This window comes from Trachemys scripta, chromosome 1, assembly GCF_013100865.1.
Source record: "Trachemys scripta elegans isolate TJP31775 chromosome 1, CAS_Tse_1.0, whole genome shotgun sequence".
In the NCBI taxonomy this organism is placed as follows: Eukaryota; Metazoa; Chordata; order Testudines; family Emydidae; genus Trachemys; species Trachemys scripta.
This window is the reverse complement of record NC_048298.1, coordinates 191,719,927-191,741,381: the sequence shown is the minus strand read 5'-3', so window position 1 is coordinate 191,741,381 and position 21,455 is coordinate 191,719,927. Positions and strand designations below refer to the sequence as shown.

The 21,455-nt window shown below is 41.6% G+C and overlaps 1 protein-coding gene across 1 annotated transcript in view; it reads right to left on the bottom strand.

Annotated features, from left to right (window-relative positions):
- Positions 1-21,455, bottom strand: part of UMODL1 (uromodulin like 1) — a 97,609-nt gene that overhangs the window by 22,572 nt on the left and 53,582 nt on the right. The window contains exons 10-15 of the mRNA XM_034753330.1: positions 19,413-19,525; positions 15,622-15,841; positions 11,540-11,677; positions 10,209-10,982; positions 6,923-7,180; positions 6,312-6,424 (exon numbers count right to left, since the gene is read on the bottom strand). Coding sequence (XP_034609221.1) covers positions 6,312-6,424; positions 6,923-7,180; positions 10,209-10,982; positions 11,540-11,677; positions 15,622-15,841; positions 19,413-19,525 — 1,616 coding nt within the window. The remainder of the gene's footprint in view (positions 1-6,311; positions 6,425-6,922; positions 7,181-10,208; positions 10,983-11,539; positions 11,678-15,621; positions 15,842-19,412; positions 19,526-21,455) is intronic.

Sequence of the window (21,455 nt, the reverse complement as noted above, 5' to 3'; positions counted from 1 at the left end):
TACCACCGAAGAAGAAACCGGCGCGGTGGAGCTGAACCCGGAATGCCGCCGATCTCAATTGCAATCGCGGCTTTTTTTTTTCCCCGCCACTTGAGGCGGCAAAATCCCTGGAGCCGGTCCTGTCTATCGTTGTTATTTATTTCACAGTAGCAAATGTGGAAAGAAGCTCATAGCCCCACTGTGCTAGGTGCTGTGCAAACAGAGTGAGACACAGTCCCTACTTCAATGAGCTTACACTCGAAGACAACAAGACAGACAAACCCTGGGACAAACCTAAGACATGCACTGTCCTCCTGATGCACGTACATCACTCCCATTAGCTTCAAATGAGAACGCCAAGAGGAGGAAATATCCAAAGTTTTAGAACTTGAGGTTTCATTGCTTGAGGGATGATTACCCTGCTTGTGCACATCTACTCCTGCTAGCTCTCCTCAAGCTAGAACGAGTATGACTAGCAATGTAGTTGCAGTAGCATGGGTAGTGGCAGTGGAGGCATGGTTGAGTTGTGCTGACTACTGAACTACCAATTTCAGGTGGGACTGTACTTGGCATGGTTAAGCCATGCCTCTGCTGCTACTGTCCATGCAACCATGGCTGCACTGCTATTTCTAATCACGCTAACTCAAGTATGTGTATGTGAGCAAGGGAATCACCCCTCTAACTCATGGCATAGACAGTCTCCGAATAATAATTCTTGCCCTTTGCTTGCAAGATCCTCTATTTAAATTCCCTCATTCCTATATCATAGAATCTTAGACCTGGAAGGGACCTCGAGAGGTCATCTAGTCCAGTCCCCTGCACTCGTGGCAGGACTAAGTATTATCTAGATCATCCCTGACAGCTGTTTGTCTAACCTGCTCTTAAAAATCTCCAATGGAGATTTCACAACCTCCCTAGGCAATTTGTTCCAGAGCTTAACCACTCTGACAGTTCGGAAGTTTTTCCTAATGTCCAACCTAAACCACCCTTTCTGCAATTTAAGCCCATTGTTTCTTGTCCTATCCTCAGAGGTTAAGGAGAACAATTTTTCTCCCTCCTCCTTGTAACCTTTTACGTACTTGAAAACTGTTATGTCCCCTCTCAGTCTTCTCTTCTCCAGACTAAACAAACCCAATTTTTTCCAATCTTCCCTCATAGTTCATGTTTTCTAGACCTTTAATCATTTTTGTCACTCTTCTCTGGGTTCTCTCTAATTTGTCCACATCCTTCCTGAAATGTGGCGCGCTGAACTGGACACAGTACTTCAGTTGATGCCAAATTAGCGCGGAGTAGAGCGGAAGAATTACTTCTCGTGTCTTGCTTACAACACTTCTGCTAATACATCCCAGAATGATGTTTGCTTTTTTTGCAACAGTGTTACACTGATGGCTCATATTTAGCTTGTGGTCCACTCTGACCCCCAGATCCCTTTCTGCAGTCCTTCCTAGGCAGTCATTTCCCATTTTGTATGTGTGCAACTGATTGTTCCTTCCTAAGTGGAGTACTTCACATTTGTCCTTATTGAATTTCATCCTATTTACTTCAGATCATTTCTCCAGTTTGTCCAGATCATTTTGAATTATAATCCTATCCTCCAAAGCACTTGCAACCCATCCCAGCTTGGTATCGTCCGCAAACTTTATAAGTGGACTTTCTATACCATTATCTAACTCATTGATGAAGATATTTGAACAGAATCAGACCCAGAATCGGACCCCACTTGTTATGTCCTTCCAGCATGGCTGTGAACCACTGATAACTACTCTCTGGGAATGGTTTTCCAACCACTTTTGCACCCACCTTATAGTAGCTCCATCTAGGTTGCATTTCCCTAGTTTATGAGACGGTCATGTGAGACAGTATCAAAAGCTTTACTAAAGTCAAGATATAGCACATCTACCACTTCCCTCTCATTCACAAGACTTGTTACCCTGTCAAAGAAAGCTATCAGCTTGGTTTGACACAATTTGTTCTCAAATCATGTCAAACCATCAAGCTCTCGATCAAGCTCTCAAGTGAGCAGCATTTCATAGATCAATGTTTGCGAGGTAGACAAAGAGCAGCTTTGCTATGTTCAGGCTATTTCTCCATTAAGGGCTAGATTGGGAAAGGCACGGCCACGAGTAAGTGGCAGCACACAGCTGTGCTGTCCAGGACAGCCACAATTCCTTCCCTACTCCCCCCTTGCTCCTGGGCCAGTGGAGTAAACTGACATTTTACAGGGTGCAGATTCTCCCCTCCCATTAGTCCAGCTCTGCTCTCCAATGCATTGGGGGTAGAGACAGGCTTCACCCATTCCCCACCTACTTGCTCTTGGGAAGAAATATCCAGGGTGCCACACCAGACCTGGACTCAAAATCCAAGAAAGTCTTACTTGGCCAAACAGTGGGGTGGGGCCTTTCTCCCCTTTACTTTGAAACATCATGAAAGATAAGGCTAGATTTTGGCCTTAAATTTTTATCTTTCATATTTGTTGTCTGAATTACAGCCATTAAGTATGTCTGCAATCTTCCCTTGGACCTTCCTCAGCATTCAACAATATTCCCTTCTCACAATTAGCATTGTTTTGTGGACTCCATTTTAATGGAGGGTTTTTTTATTTTATTTTATTCAGAGCTAAGCACCTGGAAAACATTATAGTTATGTTCACATCATAGTTAGCCACTAGGTGACACTACTAGCCTCTCTCTTCAGATTACTGAATGACTTAACAATGCCCTACCATTAAAATAATGTGTGATAAAAGCAGGAGGCAGAGGGAGCTCCATGGTATATAAAAGGAAAGGAAATTTCTTTCTCTGACTTTTTAAAAGAAATAATTATATTAAAAAGGAAAATCCATCCCTCTACTTTGAGGTTTTACTACCAGGAAATAAATCTAGCTATAATACCTTCAGTCTTCTTAGCATATGCGCAGCATGCCTCAGGTGGCATGCAAACAGATTCATCACTGAATTTGGTCTGCTGGTTAGATCAGGGTACAAAGGAAACACCAGGAACTCCTAAATAGAACAGGTAAAGGATATGCCTACACTGCAAGTGAAGGTGTCATTGTAGCACGGGTAGGCATATCCATGATAGCTTTAATCTTGCTACCATAGGTAACAACAGTAGCGTAGATGTGGTGGCATAGGATTCAGCACAGGCTAGCTATCCAAGTAATAGCCCTCTGGGGACAATGGGAATGTACTGGGTCGGCTAGCCCACCCTGAAGTCCATGCCACTGGGTTTTCACTACTATGGTTACCTGTGCTAGCTAGATGAAAGCTAGCACAGCTGTGCTACCTAGATGAAAGCTAGCACAGCTGTGCTACAATTACACCTTCACTTGCAGTACAGTACATTGAAAGGTAAAAAGGAAAAGGCACATTAGTGCCAAAAGGAGAGTTACAAGAGAGGAGGAAAACACTGGCAAACTAACAGCTACAACATGAGACAGGAACCCCCTTTAGTAAAGTAAGAAAACCAGGAGGGAGATAAACCCAAAGTTAAGAAGTAGCCCTCATGGAGGAGCCAGGGGAAGCCAGGCTGAAATGCTAGTGAAATTAAAGGAGCCTCAGTAACGTGGCTGGAAGTTTAGTGCTGTTTAGGGGTAAGAGACAGAAATCGGTTCAGAGTGGAGTGGCTGTCTGTGTGGAAGGCAGTAGTAATTTCTGAAGGGTGCTGGTTAGAGATAATAGCCACCCTGCCAATAGATCCAGGGCAAAATGCTAGCAATACAGGCAGTAGCTAATCTGGGCACTTCTAGACACATATGTAGGGAGCCCTGTTGAGCAGGGAAGAATGAGAATTGCAATGAAACCCTGGAGACTGATAATAAAATGAGTAAGAGGCTATTTTAACAGAATAGGCGATTGCTATTTAGGATGGTGTGTACGAATCCTTCCCACCTCCCGCTCTGCCCCACATTGCTGCTGTCTTCACCTACTGCATTTTCAGATGGGGCCAACTGGAAGAAAAGTGCAACCTAGTGCAGCACTAATAGACTTGAGTCCACATCACGCAAACCACCCCCACAACTGACACTAACTGCCATCCTTCTTGGCAGTCTCAGAGAGGCTGAGGAACATGCCCAGAGACAGAATTACCCTCTCACTCCCAGTGACAATTCCTCCAAGCCAGGGCCAAAGGTTGCTCTACAGCACCCTGCCTCTGTTTTCCCCCTCTTCAGAGCCCTTTAAGAACACACTCAGTTCAAAGGTAGTTGAAACAATCCCCTCCTGAGGTCCAATTTATTGAGTACTAAGGGTAACTGCAACATCCTGCTCTTTTTGTACTGGAATTGCCAGATTCCTCTCAGGTGGGGCTCATCCGTAATCAGGGTTGGCTTAACCCCAGGCTCTTCAGCCCATGGGGCAAGCCACCTTGTTACAAAGTGCATTGGCAGGACAGCAGGGAGAAGCTAGCTTGGACATTGACAGTGCAATCTGTCAATTCAGGCTTTTACATCTTGCTTTTCTCCACACTGTAACATGAACAGGATTTCAGTCTCCAGCACTGTCAATCTAGCACCTCTATGAAGCACTACATTCATTTTTTAAAATATGGTGATTTTTACAAATAAGTAAATATATGTGGATTGCGAAGACATAATTCCATAAAACAGATTTAAGGAAACCTTCTGGCAAAGCTTACTTAACTGGGGCTTGAGTCTGCTCTTAAAATCAGTGGGACTTTTCCCATTTACTTTAATGGGATCAAGGTCTGGCCCTTATATCCCGAAAAGAAGATTGTAAAGATTTTCCAGACTCTCTCTTCTTTGACAGATAGGAACACAAGAATTGTCATAAGACGCTATCAGGAGGAAGAGTATTTTGCCTCGGGCAGTGGCTTATGTCCAGTGGTTCACAGATGGATGAGAAAGACTCCATAATACACCTGGCCAGTAGTATTGTTAGAAGGAACAATTATTTCCTTACTTTCACAGGTGATCAACTTAAGCCTAAAGCATGAGTGTTGGGTAACAGTGTGACCTAGCTTACATTGCTATCAGTCTTACTTTAATTCCGCTACCTAATCTTTTTAAAGATAAACTACTTACATCAATGATTTTCTGGAGCAGAGAAGTTGATTGTATGCGGTATAAAGATAAAATATTTCATTTTATCCATTTTAATAAAATATGAAAGGGACAGGGACTGGGACAAGGCCTTGATTAAGGTTCTAATATCCAAAATAGCCTGAAACATATAACAATGCTGAATAAGAAGGAGGTCAGTGGATGCTTGCTGCATTTTTACTTTGCATGAGCATGTCACTTTCATTTTACGGCTGTTGAACAGGTATTGCTAGGATTTGTCAGCCTGAGGCCTAAACAGCTTCAAGAAAGCTGGGACCCATTGACTGCACATAGGGAAGGTGTAAACTAGCAACAGTGGGAAGTTATTTTATACCTTACACATTCTCTCTCTATCAAAATTCTCCTGTGTTTTCATGCTGCACAGAGCATTCTTCACTTTCTATCCTGAACTCTTCCTGGGCATGGTTAAACTGTTGCCACTTTACATCCCAGAGATGGCTGTATTTCAGGGATACTTAAAGTGCTTTGCTGTCTTTGGATGAAAAGCTCTAGAATGGTCATCACAAATTTATCATTGTCAGTATTAATCTCCCTAGCAATGTATCAGTAATGTAGACTTGTGAGAGGAGGCAGACAGCTGGAACATGTCCAGTGGTTTTCCAATGTAAAAGGACCTGGGTGTTTGTGGAAAAAATGTGAAAAGGAACAACAAAGACAAACAATTGACGGATTAGCCAAAAATAAGAAAAGGAGGGTGGCACCTCCAAAGGAAGTCCCTCTGAATTACAAGACTGTTAAAGGAAATAAATAGATCTTCCAAGGCAATTTGATATTCTGTGCCCTAATTAAATGTGATATTAAAGCTGACTTAATAAAGGGTGGGAGAAATAGGTTGTAAAATTAGGGGATATGAAACAGGATAATAATAAAAATCTCTACTATATCGGACATGAGTGGATCTGAGAAAAGACAACAACATTGATATAGTGCCTTGCAGTCCAAAGATCTCTAAGTGCTTCACAAATATTCATTAGCCCCTCAAAACACGCCTATGAATGAAGTTTGCTTGATTATCCCCATGTTATTGATGGGGAAATTGAGGCATAGAGAGCCAGGAATAAACTCCCAAACTTCTGATTCCTGGGCTCATGCTGTAACCACTGCACCATGCTTCCTCTTTTTTCTAATGTAAAAAATGGGTCTCAATTCATTTAGGTATATGGGGATACAGGTATGGCACATGTATCGGCCAATCATATTCCTCATTTTATGAAGCCCGTGTACAAATAATGACAATTTTTAATCAACTTACTTCACTAAGAAACAGCTGTGTAAAGTTATGATACTCTTCACTACTTGCATTGTTCAAGCCTGCAGTGTATTTCACATTTGTTATTCTTACTGATCCATTCAGTTTTTCAACAGCTGCAAAATCAGAAAATAGTTATTTAGAAGAATGTGATTCACAGACCATTGGTGTTCTGCAGAAAGCTGTCTGGCACATGGTGTAGGTATTCCTCCTAGTTTCTACCTGCTGAATTGGGTCAAACTAATGTAAATAATTTCCCAGTGTTACTTTCCCACAGAAGCAACTGCTGTAATTGCTACAGAGACGTCACGAGCCTATGAATGGGAAGAGAGGAGATCCACAAGACATGATTTGTATCAATTGTACCATTCCATGCCAGCCTCAAGTGCTGACTTTATACCACTATTAAATTTGCAGTCGTTGTCAGCCCATTGTTTTCTATCTGTCCACACATCCAACAGCTGCCACTAAATCATCCTTAGTATGTCCATCAAACCCTGTCCTGGCCATGTGCTCTCTTATAAATAGAAATCCATTTCCCCCATTGATTTCAGTGGCATTAAGAGCTGACCCTTTAAGAAGCAACCATAAGAGTTGTTTCTAAATGAAATTACCAGTCTTTACTTTCTGGCGTGCTGGTTTACTTTCCATCCCACAAACTTCTGTCGTGATTTCAACCGTGTACAAGATCCCAGGTTTTAGCCCTGGCACTGTCAGACTTGTGCTCTGGATTTTAGCCTCTGATATTAGCTGGTTTTCCTGAAGCAGTAGAAATCGGAAAGCAGGATTCAGTGCAGAATCTGTGGACCAGGCTACATGAAAGCTGATGCTAGTCACATCGGAGAAAATAATCCTTTGAGCTGGGACAGGTACTGGGAAGAAAAGAAATTATCATCAATCAAACCTCTGGGGTAAGGGGGGAAAGTACCACATCTCTCTTCGAACTAACTATTGAAGCAGGCTCTACTCTACTCTACAATGATTCTGATGCATTAGGAATGCCTTTAAAATTAAATGATAGATTAGAATTTAAGCATTTTTACTCAGTGTGTCTGCTGCAGTTCATCTTGCAGCCTTGGAACGGATCCTAGAAAGGCTAGCCATGTTCAAGTATCTAACTTCAATGACCATTACTTAGGTAATTTTCAATATTAAAATATCTGGATGTAAATTTTAACAAATAGAACAAGTCTAATATTGCCTAAAGCCTGCACCGATAGCAAGCTGAGCAAGATTAGATTAGGAGAGTATTTGGATGGGTAAACTCAAGGGCAGAGATGTTGCACCAGGGAGATGCTATGGGACCCTTGACACACAGAGCAGGGGGGTGGGTTCCTCAAAAATCCTGTACTTCCTGCCTCGAGTCAGCAGATGCTGTTATGATGTTTCCTCTTCTCAGTCACAATAGCTAGCAGCAGTCCCTTGGCTGTCCCCTTTCTTGGCTTTCAGTATCTTCAGAGGAGGCAGCAAGGGAAGGAGAAGCAGCCATCCAGCCAACATCCTGTGTGCTGTGCTAGGCAGCTTCACAAAGCACTAGAAGGGACTGGGGAGAGGGGGCTGATGGTGGTAAGTGGCAGAGAGCGATGAGGGTGGGATCCCAGGAACAAGTGGGAGAGAGTTTCCAAGAGATAAAATGAGGCCCAAGGAGGTAGGGAGCCTGAATAGAGTAAATAGAAGTGGAGGAGATGGGAAGGCAGGAGATCCAAGGAGCGGGAGACAAGAAGGTGTCAGGAAGAGAATGGGGCAGAAAGGCCTGGAGGCTGGAGTCAGGGAAGGGACAGATTTAGAAGGAGTAAAAGAAAGGATAACATGGGGGGAAATAGACACTGTAAAAGGAAAAAGAGACAGGCAGAGATCAAGAGGGAAGAAAAATGTTGAGAAAGACAGTGGGACAAACCCCAAGGTAGCAGTGAGTTAAGGGGAGAAGTGGATAGTGGACATGAGGGGAGCCATGGGGAACTAAGGATGGATGGTAGAAATGAGGGGGTAAGTGAGTGGTTAGTGCTGGAGTGTGCATAATGAGGAGAGGTGCAGAAGCAGAGGAAGGGCTGGGGAAAGTGAATGGGGCAAATAATGGATAGTGAGTGACGATGGATAAGAGGTGATTAAGACAGAGTAGGGGAGAGACTAGGGAAGATGAAGTAGCAGCACGGTAGGTGAAATGCAGAAGCAAGCAGCAGCCATACTGGCGAGTAAGGGTGGCTCTACTTTCTTTTCTGATATAAATAGGATGACCAGACAGCAAATGGGTAATAGGAGCGTATATAAGAAAAAGACCCAAAAATCAGGACCGTCCCTATAAAGTCGGGACATCTGGTCACCCTAGATATAAACATTTTCCCTGAGCAAAGTCAAAGCAGCACACGTGCTCCTTTATGCCACCACAGCATTTTTATTATCAGTTTGCTTGTTGGCCTGGACCCAGAAGCATAGGGAGCGAGGTGTTTCCCAATATCTCCAGTGAGGAGGAACACAGCCAGCCCTGAGACCCGTGCAGAGCCAGAGGGAAGTGGCAGGCCTCAACACAGAACCTCCAAGTTGCAAAATCTTGTTTATTTACTAGAAGGTGCTGAAAGCCTGTACAGTGTCTCCTTTATTTATAAAGTAACCCCGTGCTTTGCACTCCTTTCCCGACTGCTACTTCAAACACCAGCTCCTGTGAGGTTGAGACACTTTTATTCTCTGTTTATATCCAAAGGGTGAATTGTGAGCATTTTATGTTCCTAGTTTACTATGTTAATTAAAAAGGGAAGGCGAAAAACAGCCTGTGGCCTCACAGGAGACATTGCTCAATCCAGTGACCTGGCCCTAATGAAGAGACTGACACTTGCAATGTCTTCATTGCCTGCCCCACTACCACTCATAGCAGCATTTCCTTTTAAAAGGCTGCAGAGGCTTCAGTAAAGCAGAAGCCTACACTGACTCTCCATTTTCTTTTCAGAAAGGACATCAGAAGCTAAAAGCAGAAGACATTGGTGAAAGCAGTGGCTGAGCCAACCAGAAATAATCAGGTCAGGCACAACTCGATAATACATTAAGTAAATAAATGTAATACTTGCAGATGGTGACATTCAGATCCAGACACAACCATAATTAGAATTTAAGGCCTGAATTTTTATCCAACCCCCCAACTCTGGTTCAGATCCAAATGCTGAATCAAAAAGGTGGAAAATTCATAAGAACCATTGTAATACATCTCCCTAGATCCAGGCAGATCATGCCTCCTCATTGCCCTAATCACTCCTCATTAGAAGTCTTCACGAAGTTGCTCTCAGATCTCCACACACTTTCCCTCTTTGCTGGGGTTTTCAGGAGTCCGGCTGACCCTTTCCTGACTGGCAACTTTTAGGGAAGTGCAAGATCAGACCATCTCTCCCACACACACACACGCACACACCAAGTTATACAGGCCCCTCAACCTATGGGTATCCTACATTCTCCTGTGCCATGGAAACACTCCCTCAGGTGGTAAAGACACTTCAATAGTCTTTGTAGGCTGCAGCCTACAAGTGTCATAGCAAGAGAGAGGATCCCTCCCCAGATCATTGTGGACCAAGAGGTTTATCATAATGTTAAATGGAGCAACATTTAAGGTGTTACATGAGTCACCTCACTGTTTTTGAGGACAGACTTCTAAAGTGTTACAAATTGATGAAACTACTATCAAAACATTGGAAGGTTCAGTTATTTTGGCAATGCTCTGACATGCTTATTTAGAAAAATGCACCAAAGAATAATGCCAAGCCTACAAGAAAATATATATTTCAGAAAGACAAACTAAATTTTGGTCAGTCCCATCCCATACCCCAATACATACACAACTATGCATTTTTCAGAACCCTGACTTCTTCTTGTGAACAATTACCGAGCATGCAGGACAGTGCTGTGATGCATACTTACTACAATCTGTGTTCGGGGAAGTAGTAGCACTGAAAGCTGGTGGTGAGAAGTCAGGGGAAACAGGTGGCACTGAGAATGATTCTTTAGGAGGTGTCTCAGACCAAGAGTTGCTAACTCTTCCCATCTCTTCATGTACATCAAGGGTAGAATTTAGAGTATAAATTGTAGGGTTTTCTGTAGTAGGCAGGGATGTACTGGAGCCATCCTGAGAACTTGCTTCAGGAACCTGGAGAGGTTTGTGGGTCTCTCCTATAGTTTTATTTCTCACAATGGCAGAAGTTGTATTTGAAACCATAGATAATATGGGCAATGGTGAAGTGTGCTGCTCTTGACTGGTTGCATCCCTGAACACACTGGTAACAGTAGTCAGTTGCTGTGGTGCACCAGTTAAAGTCTTTTCCATAGAGTTTTCAAGTGATGCACTTACATCTTTCCATTGTTCTGTCACCACGACTAGTGTTTTGATGGTTGTTGGACCCTCTATACCAATTGTGCTCTTATTTCTTTCAAATCCAATTGACGATGTCATGTCTTGTCTCTGAGTGACTGGAGGACTGCTGATGGAAGAATGACTGCTTGACGCTTGCGTACCACTTGATGGCAGCACAGTAGGCATATTTAGTGTGGTACTCCTCTTGGAGCTGAGAGTAGTCATTGTTCTTATTTCAGTGATTGCTGGTGAAGCATGCAGTCCAGTACTTGTTTCAGGTGGTATTTCTGGCCTGCCTGATTCATTTAGGGGCATCATTTCAGTAACTGGGTTCACAATTTCACCTGTAACAACATTGTTATGACACTGAAATGGACATTCAAAACGAAGGAATAAAACATTAGAACATTCCCTATTTTATTTTAAAATCTATCAGATTGTTTTAGTATTATGTAAGCAAGACCTGTGTATTTCGTTAATACATTTACCCAATAAGCTACTCAGAACAGGGTCTAGTAGTGTGGTTTACTGCTCTGCCTTGCTGCACAAAGGAAGCAGATTCAATTCCTGGTTTCCCTCTTTTCTGGTCAGCAGGACATGGATCACCAGTGAGGAGAGCACTTAGCTCCTGGGATGCACAGGAACTCATTACTCAAAAGCCACCCTTCTGGCTGATTAAGGAGTGCTATTGATAGGTTCCAAAGGGAGATCTACCTGGTTCTCCCTTCCTGGAAGGATGGTAGTCACAATGCAGGCCCTTGAGCATAGGGCCTTATATACATGTGTAAAGTACTGTGCACACATTCTGCACTATATAAATGGTAGATGACAATAAAAATAAAGCGGAGCTGGCGAAATGATGTGTTCCAGCTCTTCCTGAAAAAAGAAACTAAATGCTCACCTTCACAGTTTCTTCCAGGCCGAGATGGATTGGTATCCATGGTTGTCTTGCATCTGCACATGTATGAGCCCATTAAATTGATACACTCTGCATACATACAGCAGTCATTCTCTGAACGAGATGCACATTCGTCCCAGTCTGTAATGCCAAAACCAAAGCGTCAGTAAAACAATCTCTTTTCTGGCTGAATTGAGAAATAACTAGAAATAATGACAAAATACTCTTGAACTTATTTAAATAGTTCTCAGTCCTCACAGTTTATCTGAGATCCAAGTTTTGAGTGACTCGGAACATTGCCTGATCTTGATATCCTTGCAGATCAAAATTTTAAAAAAAAAAGGGTGTTCTAGCCAGGAAAAGATTTTTGCAAAGGGGATTCTTTAGATTTTTTTCATAGATTTAAAATAAGACGTACTGTAAGCTTAAACCAGAGAAAGTTGATTGGGCATTAGAAAATACAATGTGTATTTACACCAGAGAAAAAAGTTACTTCAGATCATACAATCCACTGAATTCAGTTTACCACATCTCATGAGATTTCATGTACCAATGAAGTTACAACCCAAGGATGCATCTGGATCAGCAAGTCCACTGGAAATGTACTTAGGTTTAAACAGACTTTTGATCTAATTTTTTCTTATTTGGAAGAAGTGATGCCGACAGGGAACACTCTTGAACGAGGCAGTTCTAAGGATGAAAACTCACATTCTTTAAAAAAATAAAAAAGTGTCTTTGTAAAAGCAGTAGCATAAAATCTAGTGTCATAGCTGATACCCTTTTAGGCAGTCTCAGGAGAGAGACCATGGATTGGGTATGTAAGAAAATGCTTTAAGGGAGCTCTGCTATGGTAAAGTGGAAAAAGCTTCCACCACCACGGCCAGTGCTATGTATGTGGCTAAATATAAGACTTAATTCTCCAGTGTGCTCTCTCTGACATCTTTCATGAACACTTGGACCCCAATCCATCAAACCCATAAACATGTGATTAACTTCACATATGTAAGTAGTCCCCTAAGTTCAAAGCACTTGTTCACTTGGAAAAAAAGACGATACTGAAAAAGTAGTCCCAGCTACAAATCACTCTGATCAAAGGACTGAAAAATTGAGTTGCTCAACGTAACATCTTAGGTTATGTCTACACTGGCAACCGAACAACAAAACTTTTGTCTTTCAGAGGTGTTCAAAAAACACCCCCCTCCCCAAAAGATAAAAGTTTTGCGGACGACAAGCACCAGTGTGAACAGCTCTTTGTCAGCAGGAGCACTCTCCTGCAGACAACACTAACGCTGCTCATTGGGGGTGGAAGTTTTTTGTCGGCAGAAAGCCGACAAACAGCAGCTACACTGCGTGCCTTTTAGTGATACGGCTGTAACGACACAGCCATGTGGCTAAAAGCCGTGTAGTGTAGACATACCCTTAGGCTCCTGTTCTGAAAATGTACAGTTATTCATTACTGTGATGTTTTTTTCTATAACAAAGGAAACTTCTATTCTAGAAATAGAAGAGGAAAAGTGTGTGTGCACGCATGCATTTGTCTTTGTGCCTGAGCACATGCTTCATTCGGTACTGCCCACCCAGGTGACATTTTGTTTCTCTCTCTTTCAGACTCATGAGCTAATTGCCATATTTTATTTATCCAAAGTTCACATCCATTTTTAAGTTGAAAAACCAACCCCATTGATAGGGTGCTGAAGTACCACGATTTACCACACCATGAGGAATGCAAGAACTTCACTAATGTTTTACCAAAGCATGGGCCCACTGTGACTCTTGATAGAGTTTTATGCTGTTAGAAGGATGTTTCCTCTCTAATTATAAAATAATTTACACATTCCATTACTCATGAGGATTTTCAGTGAGGTTTTCCTGTCATTTTGCTGAGTGTGCCCCCTGTATGCCAGTTCCCTTACACCTCAAGACTGAGAGCCTTAGTCCATGAGGTAACAGTTACCGCAGCTAAATTCTTTGTCCTGTGCTGATTGGCTGTTTGCACCAATTGTCTCCCACTCCACCCCCAGTCTTTTCAGATCAGCATCATTCGACCTGCTCTCCATACTTCCCTCCTCCCTTTCCTCCCATGCTATTACCCCTCACTTCAGTGTCCCTTTTCCCTTCCTCAGGACTTGTCTACACTTGAAATAGCAATTCAGTGTAGACACTCACTGCAACAACAGGAGGGGTTCTCCGATCAGGACAGTTATTCCTCCCTGAGAGGTAATAGCTAGGTTGATGGGAGAATTCTTCTGCTGACCTAGTGCTGTCTACAGCGGGGGTTAGGTCAGTTTAACTATATTGTTCAGGGGTCTGGATTTTTTAACACCCTGAAAGATGTAGCTGGGTTGACTTAATTTTTGAGTGTAGATTTGGCCTTAGTCTTTTCATCCAACTAATCCTCATCCCACTCAAACAATTATAAAAATAATTCTTTCCAGGCCATCACTTTGTTCACTTGCTGCTACGTTATATTTGCATATGTAAGGGTACATACATATTGTATTCTTTTTCTATCTTATCTTTTTAGATTGTCAGCTCTTTGGGGCAGGGCCTGTCTACTTCTCTGACTGTACAATGCCTAGGACAATGAGGATTCATTCTTGGTTAATCTATTAGGCACTTCCACAGTAGACATAATAGATAATGATAATATATGATCCCAAAGAAAGATGCTTATGGCCCCAGTACTTTCATCTATATTAGCCCTCCTGATTTTTTCAACTGTGCTGTTTCAGGGATGCCAAGTTCCCTTTGTGTCAAATCAAGCCCTTATCCTTAGCTAATGTAAAACAGGGTAGATTCATTCATAGAAATGGAGCTATACTGATTACACCAGCTAAAGATATGGCCATGCTATTCAGGAATCGTTAGGAGATGCAGTTTTGATACAGCCGGAAAGCCTGATATACAAATATTTCCCTGTGTTTTCAGCTTTATTTTATGCATTTAATTTTCAGACATTTTTGATAAATGAATGTTTGTCCAGAGTTAAGAAACATAAGCCTTTTTCTAGCTATACAGGAGAGTGGAGTAGTTCTCTGTGCCATTCCGGGGAACTGCTCTGGGTAAGAATGTTACTTGAACTCTCCTCGATTTTTGAATTAAAACATTTTAGAACTTTTGCCCTCCCTCATCCCTTCACACTCAAAATTCCCATATAATGTATGTGCAGCAAAGGGCAAACACTCCAATGACGTATTTTGGCACATATCATTATCACTTTGCAAGATTGTATCAGATGAACATGTGATCAATATATGCTTCAGCTACAGTTTGTCTCTTCATTAATTCCATCCACCCAGATCTGCAAGTTGGAAGGGTATTTTTCTTGACCATGCTAAATAAGCTTTTATAGGACATGTTATTCAGAGAGCCAACCACCGATTTTGCTGCCTTTGGCAGCTGTCTGAACTCTGGTGGGCTCTGTCAGTTTTGAAACCTGATGCCACAACCATTTGATTAGAGAAAATAGTGGGTACTGTAGATCAAAAGAGGATTACTGCAACATAAATTCCATACACAGTTCCTTAGCTCATTTCACTGGGATGACATCAGGTAATTTCTCTGGCTGGACTTTTATCACAGAAATGTTGGATTACATTTTTTAAAATCTGGATCAAACACAACAGCAGCAGCCTTGAATATACAGCATTCCAGAGCGGATGTGTCTTTCACATACCCATAGTAATCCACACACAACGCTCAGCTATCCACTAGATGGCAACCTCCTAGTATCCCACAAAAAGCAGAGGAGGAAGGGAGAGAGGGAGGGGGGAAACTGGCTAATCCAAGCTCCGCTCATTCCCACATCAGGACCCACACACCATAAACAGAAGGAAGGATGCCCATAGAGGCATAAGATACCCACCATCCCTTCTCCCCTAGCCACTTGGGCCGAGGGGCAAAGAGTTGCAAGAGGCCCATTCTAGTTCGAAGCCTGTGAAGGGAGGTCTGATTTCACTATTTTCCTTACAACACTATTGCTGACAGCTTAACACTGTACCTTCTTTCTATGTAAAGTATTTTTGAGAAAGAATGTAAATGCTATTGCAGGTTATGAAAATACTACTTGTTTAAAAAAGCTCTACCTTCTACTGAGGTGCTCTGCTGATCAACCAAAAACACTGAGCTTCTATACAGAGACGAAAGCATAGGAGCAAATGTGGACACATCTATTGGAAACTCAGGGTCCTGTACAATGATTCTAAGCCTCACAATGATACTTCCAGCTGTCAGGGACTCAATTTGCACCTTCAGCTTCCCAGTTTTGTATAATATAGAAATATTTGGTGGAAATGAGTTTTCAATCTGAAAAAAGTGAGAGAAATGTTGATAATACAATAAGAACACAATTAAAGCAGCACATTACAAATTTTAACATGTATGCTCTCTCTATCTTAATATTCTATATATATCACTTATAGAAAAACATCATCCAGTCTGTGATATAAATCAGCAAAAAATGAGCAATTCAGATGAATCTAATACACCCACAACACAGTGGAAGGCCATAACATGAATTAAGAACAGAGAATCAATACATTTTGAATATTTGTAGTGTCCAAGAAGAGATTTCAAAGCTATGATATCTACCTCTCTCTGTGTAAGTGCCCTTGCTGTCAAGCATTAATGGGTTTCTGAAGACTAATTCTCATTTACTTTAGGACCCCTTTTTGCACCACTCTGACACCGTAAAGGAGTTAATGTCATTTATACCCACCTTAAGGCCTATTTGCTCTGCCAGAGCAGTGCAAAGGGCCACAGGGTAAATGAGAATTAAGCCCTAAAAGATTTGATATGTGGTAATAAGAGTGGAGATGGGTCAATTAGCATTTCAGATTCTGGGCCAACTCCTAAGCCCCAATGAGGTAAAAAAAATAGCTTCAGTCCTGATCTAGGTGGCCAGCTAGGGGTTCTCCTGGCATAGGGGAATGCCAGGGTGCCTTTGGGCCAGCTAGGGTGACCAGATCTCCCAATTTTATAGGGACAGTCCCGATTTTGGGGTCTTTTTCTTATATAGGCTCCTATTATCCCCCCACTCCCTGTCCCGATTTTTCACATTTGCTGTCTGGTCACGCTAGGGACAGCATAGCCAGAATCCATAACCAACTTCCTTTGTTCCCCCAAGAGTAAGGACCAGGTCACAGGCATGCTGGGGAGAAGGAGTGGTTGGAGCATTCTGTGCTAAACTACTGGACTGATCCCAGTTAGAGCAGCTCTAAGATGGTCTAATATACATCTGAGGTCAAATCAGCCCCCAGCAGGTGCTGGGATCAGGGAGTGCAGAGATGGCATAAATCCATCGTCCTATCCTTTTCCTGAGTTCTGTACTGAGCCCTCTGGACCCAAGGATAGGAGCTGTTCACTGCTATGAAACTGAACTAGAGTAAAAAAAATGTAAAGCTCCTAAGTGATGTAGAAGCCTGTCTCATTTCCAGAAGTCACTCAGGTGCTTAGGAGCCTAAGACTCATTGATTCATTGACTTTATGTGAGATTAAGGCACCTAAGTGACTTTTGAAATGGGACTTGGGCACTTCTGAAAAATGTCTTGTCTAATGAGCAATGATGCTACAGATCAAACTGAGCCCTGGCTCAAATGAGCAGAATAGAAAAGGGCAACTAAAATGATTAGGGGTTTGGAACGGGTCCCATATGAGGAGAGATTAAAGAGGCTAGGACTTTTCAGCTTGGAAAAGAGGAGACTAAGGCGGGATATAATAGAGGTATATAAAATCATGAGTGCTGTGGAGAAAGTGAATAAGGAAAAGTTATTTACTTGTTCCCATAATATAAGAACTAGGGGCCACCAAATGAAATTAATGGGCAGCAGGTTTAAAACAAATAAAAGGAAGTTCTTCTTCACACAGCACACAGTCAACCTGTGGAACTCCTTGCCTGAGGAGGTTGTAAAGGCTAGGACTATAATAGGGTTTAAAAGAGAATGAGATAAATTCATAGAAGTTAAGTCCATTAATGGCTATTAGCCAGGATGGGTAAGGAATTGTATCCCTAGCCTCTTTTTGTCATAGGGTGGAGAAGGATGGCAGGAGAGAGATCACTTGATCATTACCTGTTAGGTTCACTACCTCTGGGGCACCTGTCATTGGCCACTGTCGGTAGACAGAATACTGGGCTGGATGGACCTTTGGTCTGACCCAGTATGGCTGTTCTTATGTTCACTGACTTCATTAGCCTTGAACTCACTTGCACAAGGCCTGTGTGCGTCCCAGTGACTTTGTGTTCTAAACTTTTGATGCCAATATGGTACAATTCTAGAGCTCTCGTCTGCTGGTTTGTCCCTAGTTCACCTGTTCAAATCCATGTGACCTGACTGAAACCCTCACAGGCTGCAGTTTATCTGAAACACACAATCCCAACCCAATTGCAGTGGAATCCAATTACAAAAAAATCTGAGACTAGGACAAGACAAAATTGACTTTTTAAAAAATGGATAGCTTATATAAATCAATTTTATTTGGATGAACTGATTGAAAGCCAACACAACAAATATATTATACTTTCCCAGCAATGAGTTAAGTTGATGCATATCCTGAGCCAACGGAGTTATCCGAGGGATGAATCTAGTGCACTAATGTCAGTGTTAGAGTGTGCTACATTTAGCAGATTTGCCTTGCAGGTGCGTGAGCACAATTTTTTCCAGGTTTTAGCCTTTGATTTCAGCAAGATCCTGAACATTTTCACTTTGAGTTTACAATATGAGGTTAGTGTGCAGGTGCTGGGAGGGAGGCCAGGAAGATCTCAGAGACCAGTGCCAGTCCATGGACCAGTTGTTGAGAAACATTGGACTAGATGATCTGGGGTCTCTTCTAGCCTTAAACTCTATGACTGTATAAGAAAGCATAAAGCAGGTAAAGTTTGCTCAAACTGAGCTATGGTTCACTCAAAATGTTCACGAATCTGAACAAACTATTTGACTGGTCTGAGTTCTGATTTTCCTGTGGCTTGGGATGATGTTGAAAATATTTTGCCATTTGAGTCAGATAGACAGAGCCACAAAAATGCCCTCTACCACAAGGATGGAGTATTCATGGCAGAAACCTACATCTTGCACTTATGCAAGCAATTACCCATTTTGCATGAGCAAATGTCTATTTAGGTAAGCAAATGTACCTGTTGTATCTTCCTTTGAAAATGTGGTCCTGAATGTCCAATCTTTTTGTTGTCAGTCTTTTTTGAACTTTATATGTACAAATGGGCCCAAGTCCCCTTTAGTTTTGGGAAATTCTGGGCTTGTATTTAGATCTGAACTTCACAATGAAGTCCCATCTCTATAAGATGGAACTAAAACAGAATACCCTATCTGAAACTCCCCACTCTTTGTAGAAGTTCATATCTGGAACCAAACTCAAGCCTATTTATTTCATAGTTCATGACTGATGAATTGACAACACCTTAGATTCATGGCATGCAGTACGTGAATATCTAATGAGGTATTAGAAGCAATCCTGACCCAACCACCTCTGCTTAAAGGAGAAAGAGCTCTGAAAATAGGTGAAAAATTGCTGAAAACATAACACAAAGAAGCCCATGCCACATGAGATCCATTAAAAATCTTCAGATCAACTTGCAGCAAATTCCTTATCAATATAAAAATCTGAAGTAGAGAAGACCCCTTTGCATCACTGTTTTTCCTTCACTCGTCTGTAAGGAAAAACTGCCATTGACTTCAGTGGTAACCAGGTCAGGGCCCTGATTTGCTTTTTTATTTTGCCAACAGCTTTTCTTTCAATTGTAAGTGAAGGTCCAAAGAAATGGCCTGAGGATTTTTACCAGACTTTGTAAATGTGTACAAGCTTCTCTGAGCCATTAAGTAAATCCCAAGTTAAAAACAATTACACACATATATTTTAGTGTTACCTCTGCGAGCAACAGTCTTGAAAACTCTTCATATTCTGAGCTACTGGTGTTGTGGAAATGTTCAGTGAAGTTATAGTTTAGGATCTTTATTGTAACACCAAATATCTGGGCATCTATAAGACACAATATTAAAATACAGATAAAGGAGAAGGGGAAATGATTTGATCAAAACTGATGTACCTGAATCAAAACCTCAGATCTGGGTTCAGGTGCAGACTGAAACACTGAGGACCAGAAGTGGAACCTTGATGGTGTAAATTAGCATAGCTTCATTGAAGTCAATGGAGCTCCTCTGATTTACAGCAGCTGAGGATCTGGCCTGAATCTGAACACTTTGAAGTTTGGAAAAATTTAGATTTTAATCCTTAACTCCTAGGAGTTTTCAGATCTGTTTTGTAAGAGATGAAGTTCTAGATGAAGTTCGATCTAGAATTTGTATCCAAGTATTTGTTTTAGACCCATCTATCCCCAAAATCAGTGAAAATCTGTGTAGAAAGTAATAGAATGGGCATGGGGGTTTAGAAAAGAAAATATAGTTGGAGAAATATTTAGTGCTGAAGGTGAGATTCTCTGTCCAATAACTTAGTACTACTATGAAGTAAATGGACCACTATATTACTTAAGTGTTAATGCTAAACCAAGAAACTAGAGCCAGTTTTCTGTTACTGATCTTCTAAAGATTGAGACAAGCTTCTAGAAATTCTCCAATGTGTTTTTAAATCCAGGTCTGGGTTCCTATCAGGTCATCACAACTTGTCATTGGAAATTATGCTGTGTGGTATTAACAGCATTCCTAAAATGAAGATAAAACAAAGTACATATAGTTTCCACTGCCTAGCAAACAATAATGGCTTTTATGTATAGTGTATTATCTGAAATCAGCAGCTTGCGAGCCTGTAGCAATTGCTTTACCCTGTAACATAGATAAGATAGATACTTTCAGTCTCCAGCTGAGACCTTTTTCTTTTTTTGGTGGTTTTACCTTCATATCTGACTGATGTACGTATATTTCCTCAGTCACTATAACCTCTATTTTCTCCTCCAAAAGAGATAAGGGAGGTAGCTCCTTACAGAGTCAAACCATTGTCATTCCTTATCTGATTAAAGGGAAGAATCCTACAAAAAAGTGACTAGCAACATCGTTACAATGGCTGTAACTAAATATTTTACTTAGAACAGGTTGGAACATTTCTGATTAAATTTTCTCTTTTGTTGAAACCCAAATATTTTTCAGAGACATTTGACAAAGCTTTTTGCTGGGAAGGTTTCTGAGGTCCAGGGCTCTCTGATCATGTATAACCAGAATGAAAAGAATCAAAAACCTGACCTTTTCAACACACTTTGTGAAAACATTCCAAAGGTTTTGTCCTCATTCCAATATGAAACAAAAACAAATTCTGAAACTTTGGAAGTCATCATGAAACAGAATTGTTTACCTCTGGCCAGCTCTGATTTTTACTGATGGATTTAAGAGGTCACGTGGGGTCTCAGGAAATAATTTTAGACCAAAGGAACAGCAAAACTTCAGTAGACCTATAGTGCACCTAATATCCTATGTAAAAAATTGGCTGATGTTGGATACTTCAGAGCCAGGTATAACACCCACATGATGATGCAGCTAATTAAGCAGTGCTCTGCCATGGGGGAAATTTCTTCTTCACCCCAGCTAGGGACCAGCTTATGCCTTGGACTGTGAGGCTCATTAACTCATAGAACTGTAAATACTGACCTCATTCAAACAAAGAAATTGTATCTTGTTAAACTTTAGGAGGGTGTTTCGTGCACATGAAAGCAAGGGGGTCGCAGCATTGGCTGAGTGGATGGAACTAGCTGTAATATAGCAGAGCCTCTGCAAGGTTCTTTCTACAGCTCTTGCCAATGTACGTCAATCCTGATCTGTTGCAAACTAGCTCACCAAAATCTGGCCTTCACTCAAGCAGGTGTGTCGGTTATCATATTCTCAGAGAAGCCTCTGATTTATACCTAAGTAAATCACTTCACTTCCTTGTTCCTCTCTCAACTCAGCTCTAAATCAGACAAAAG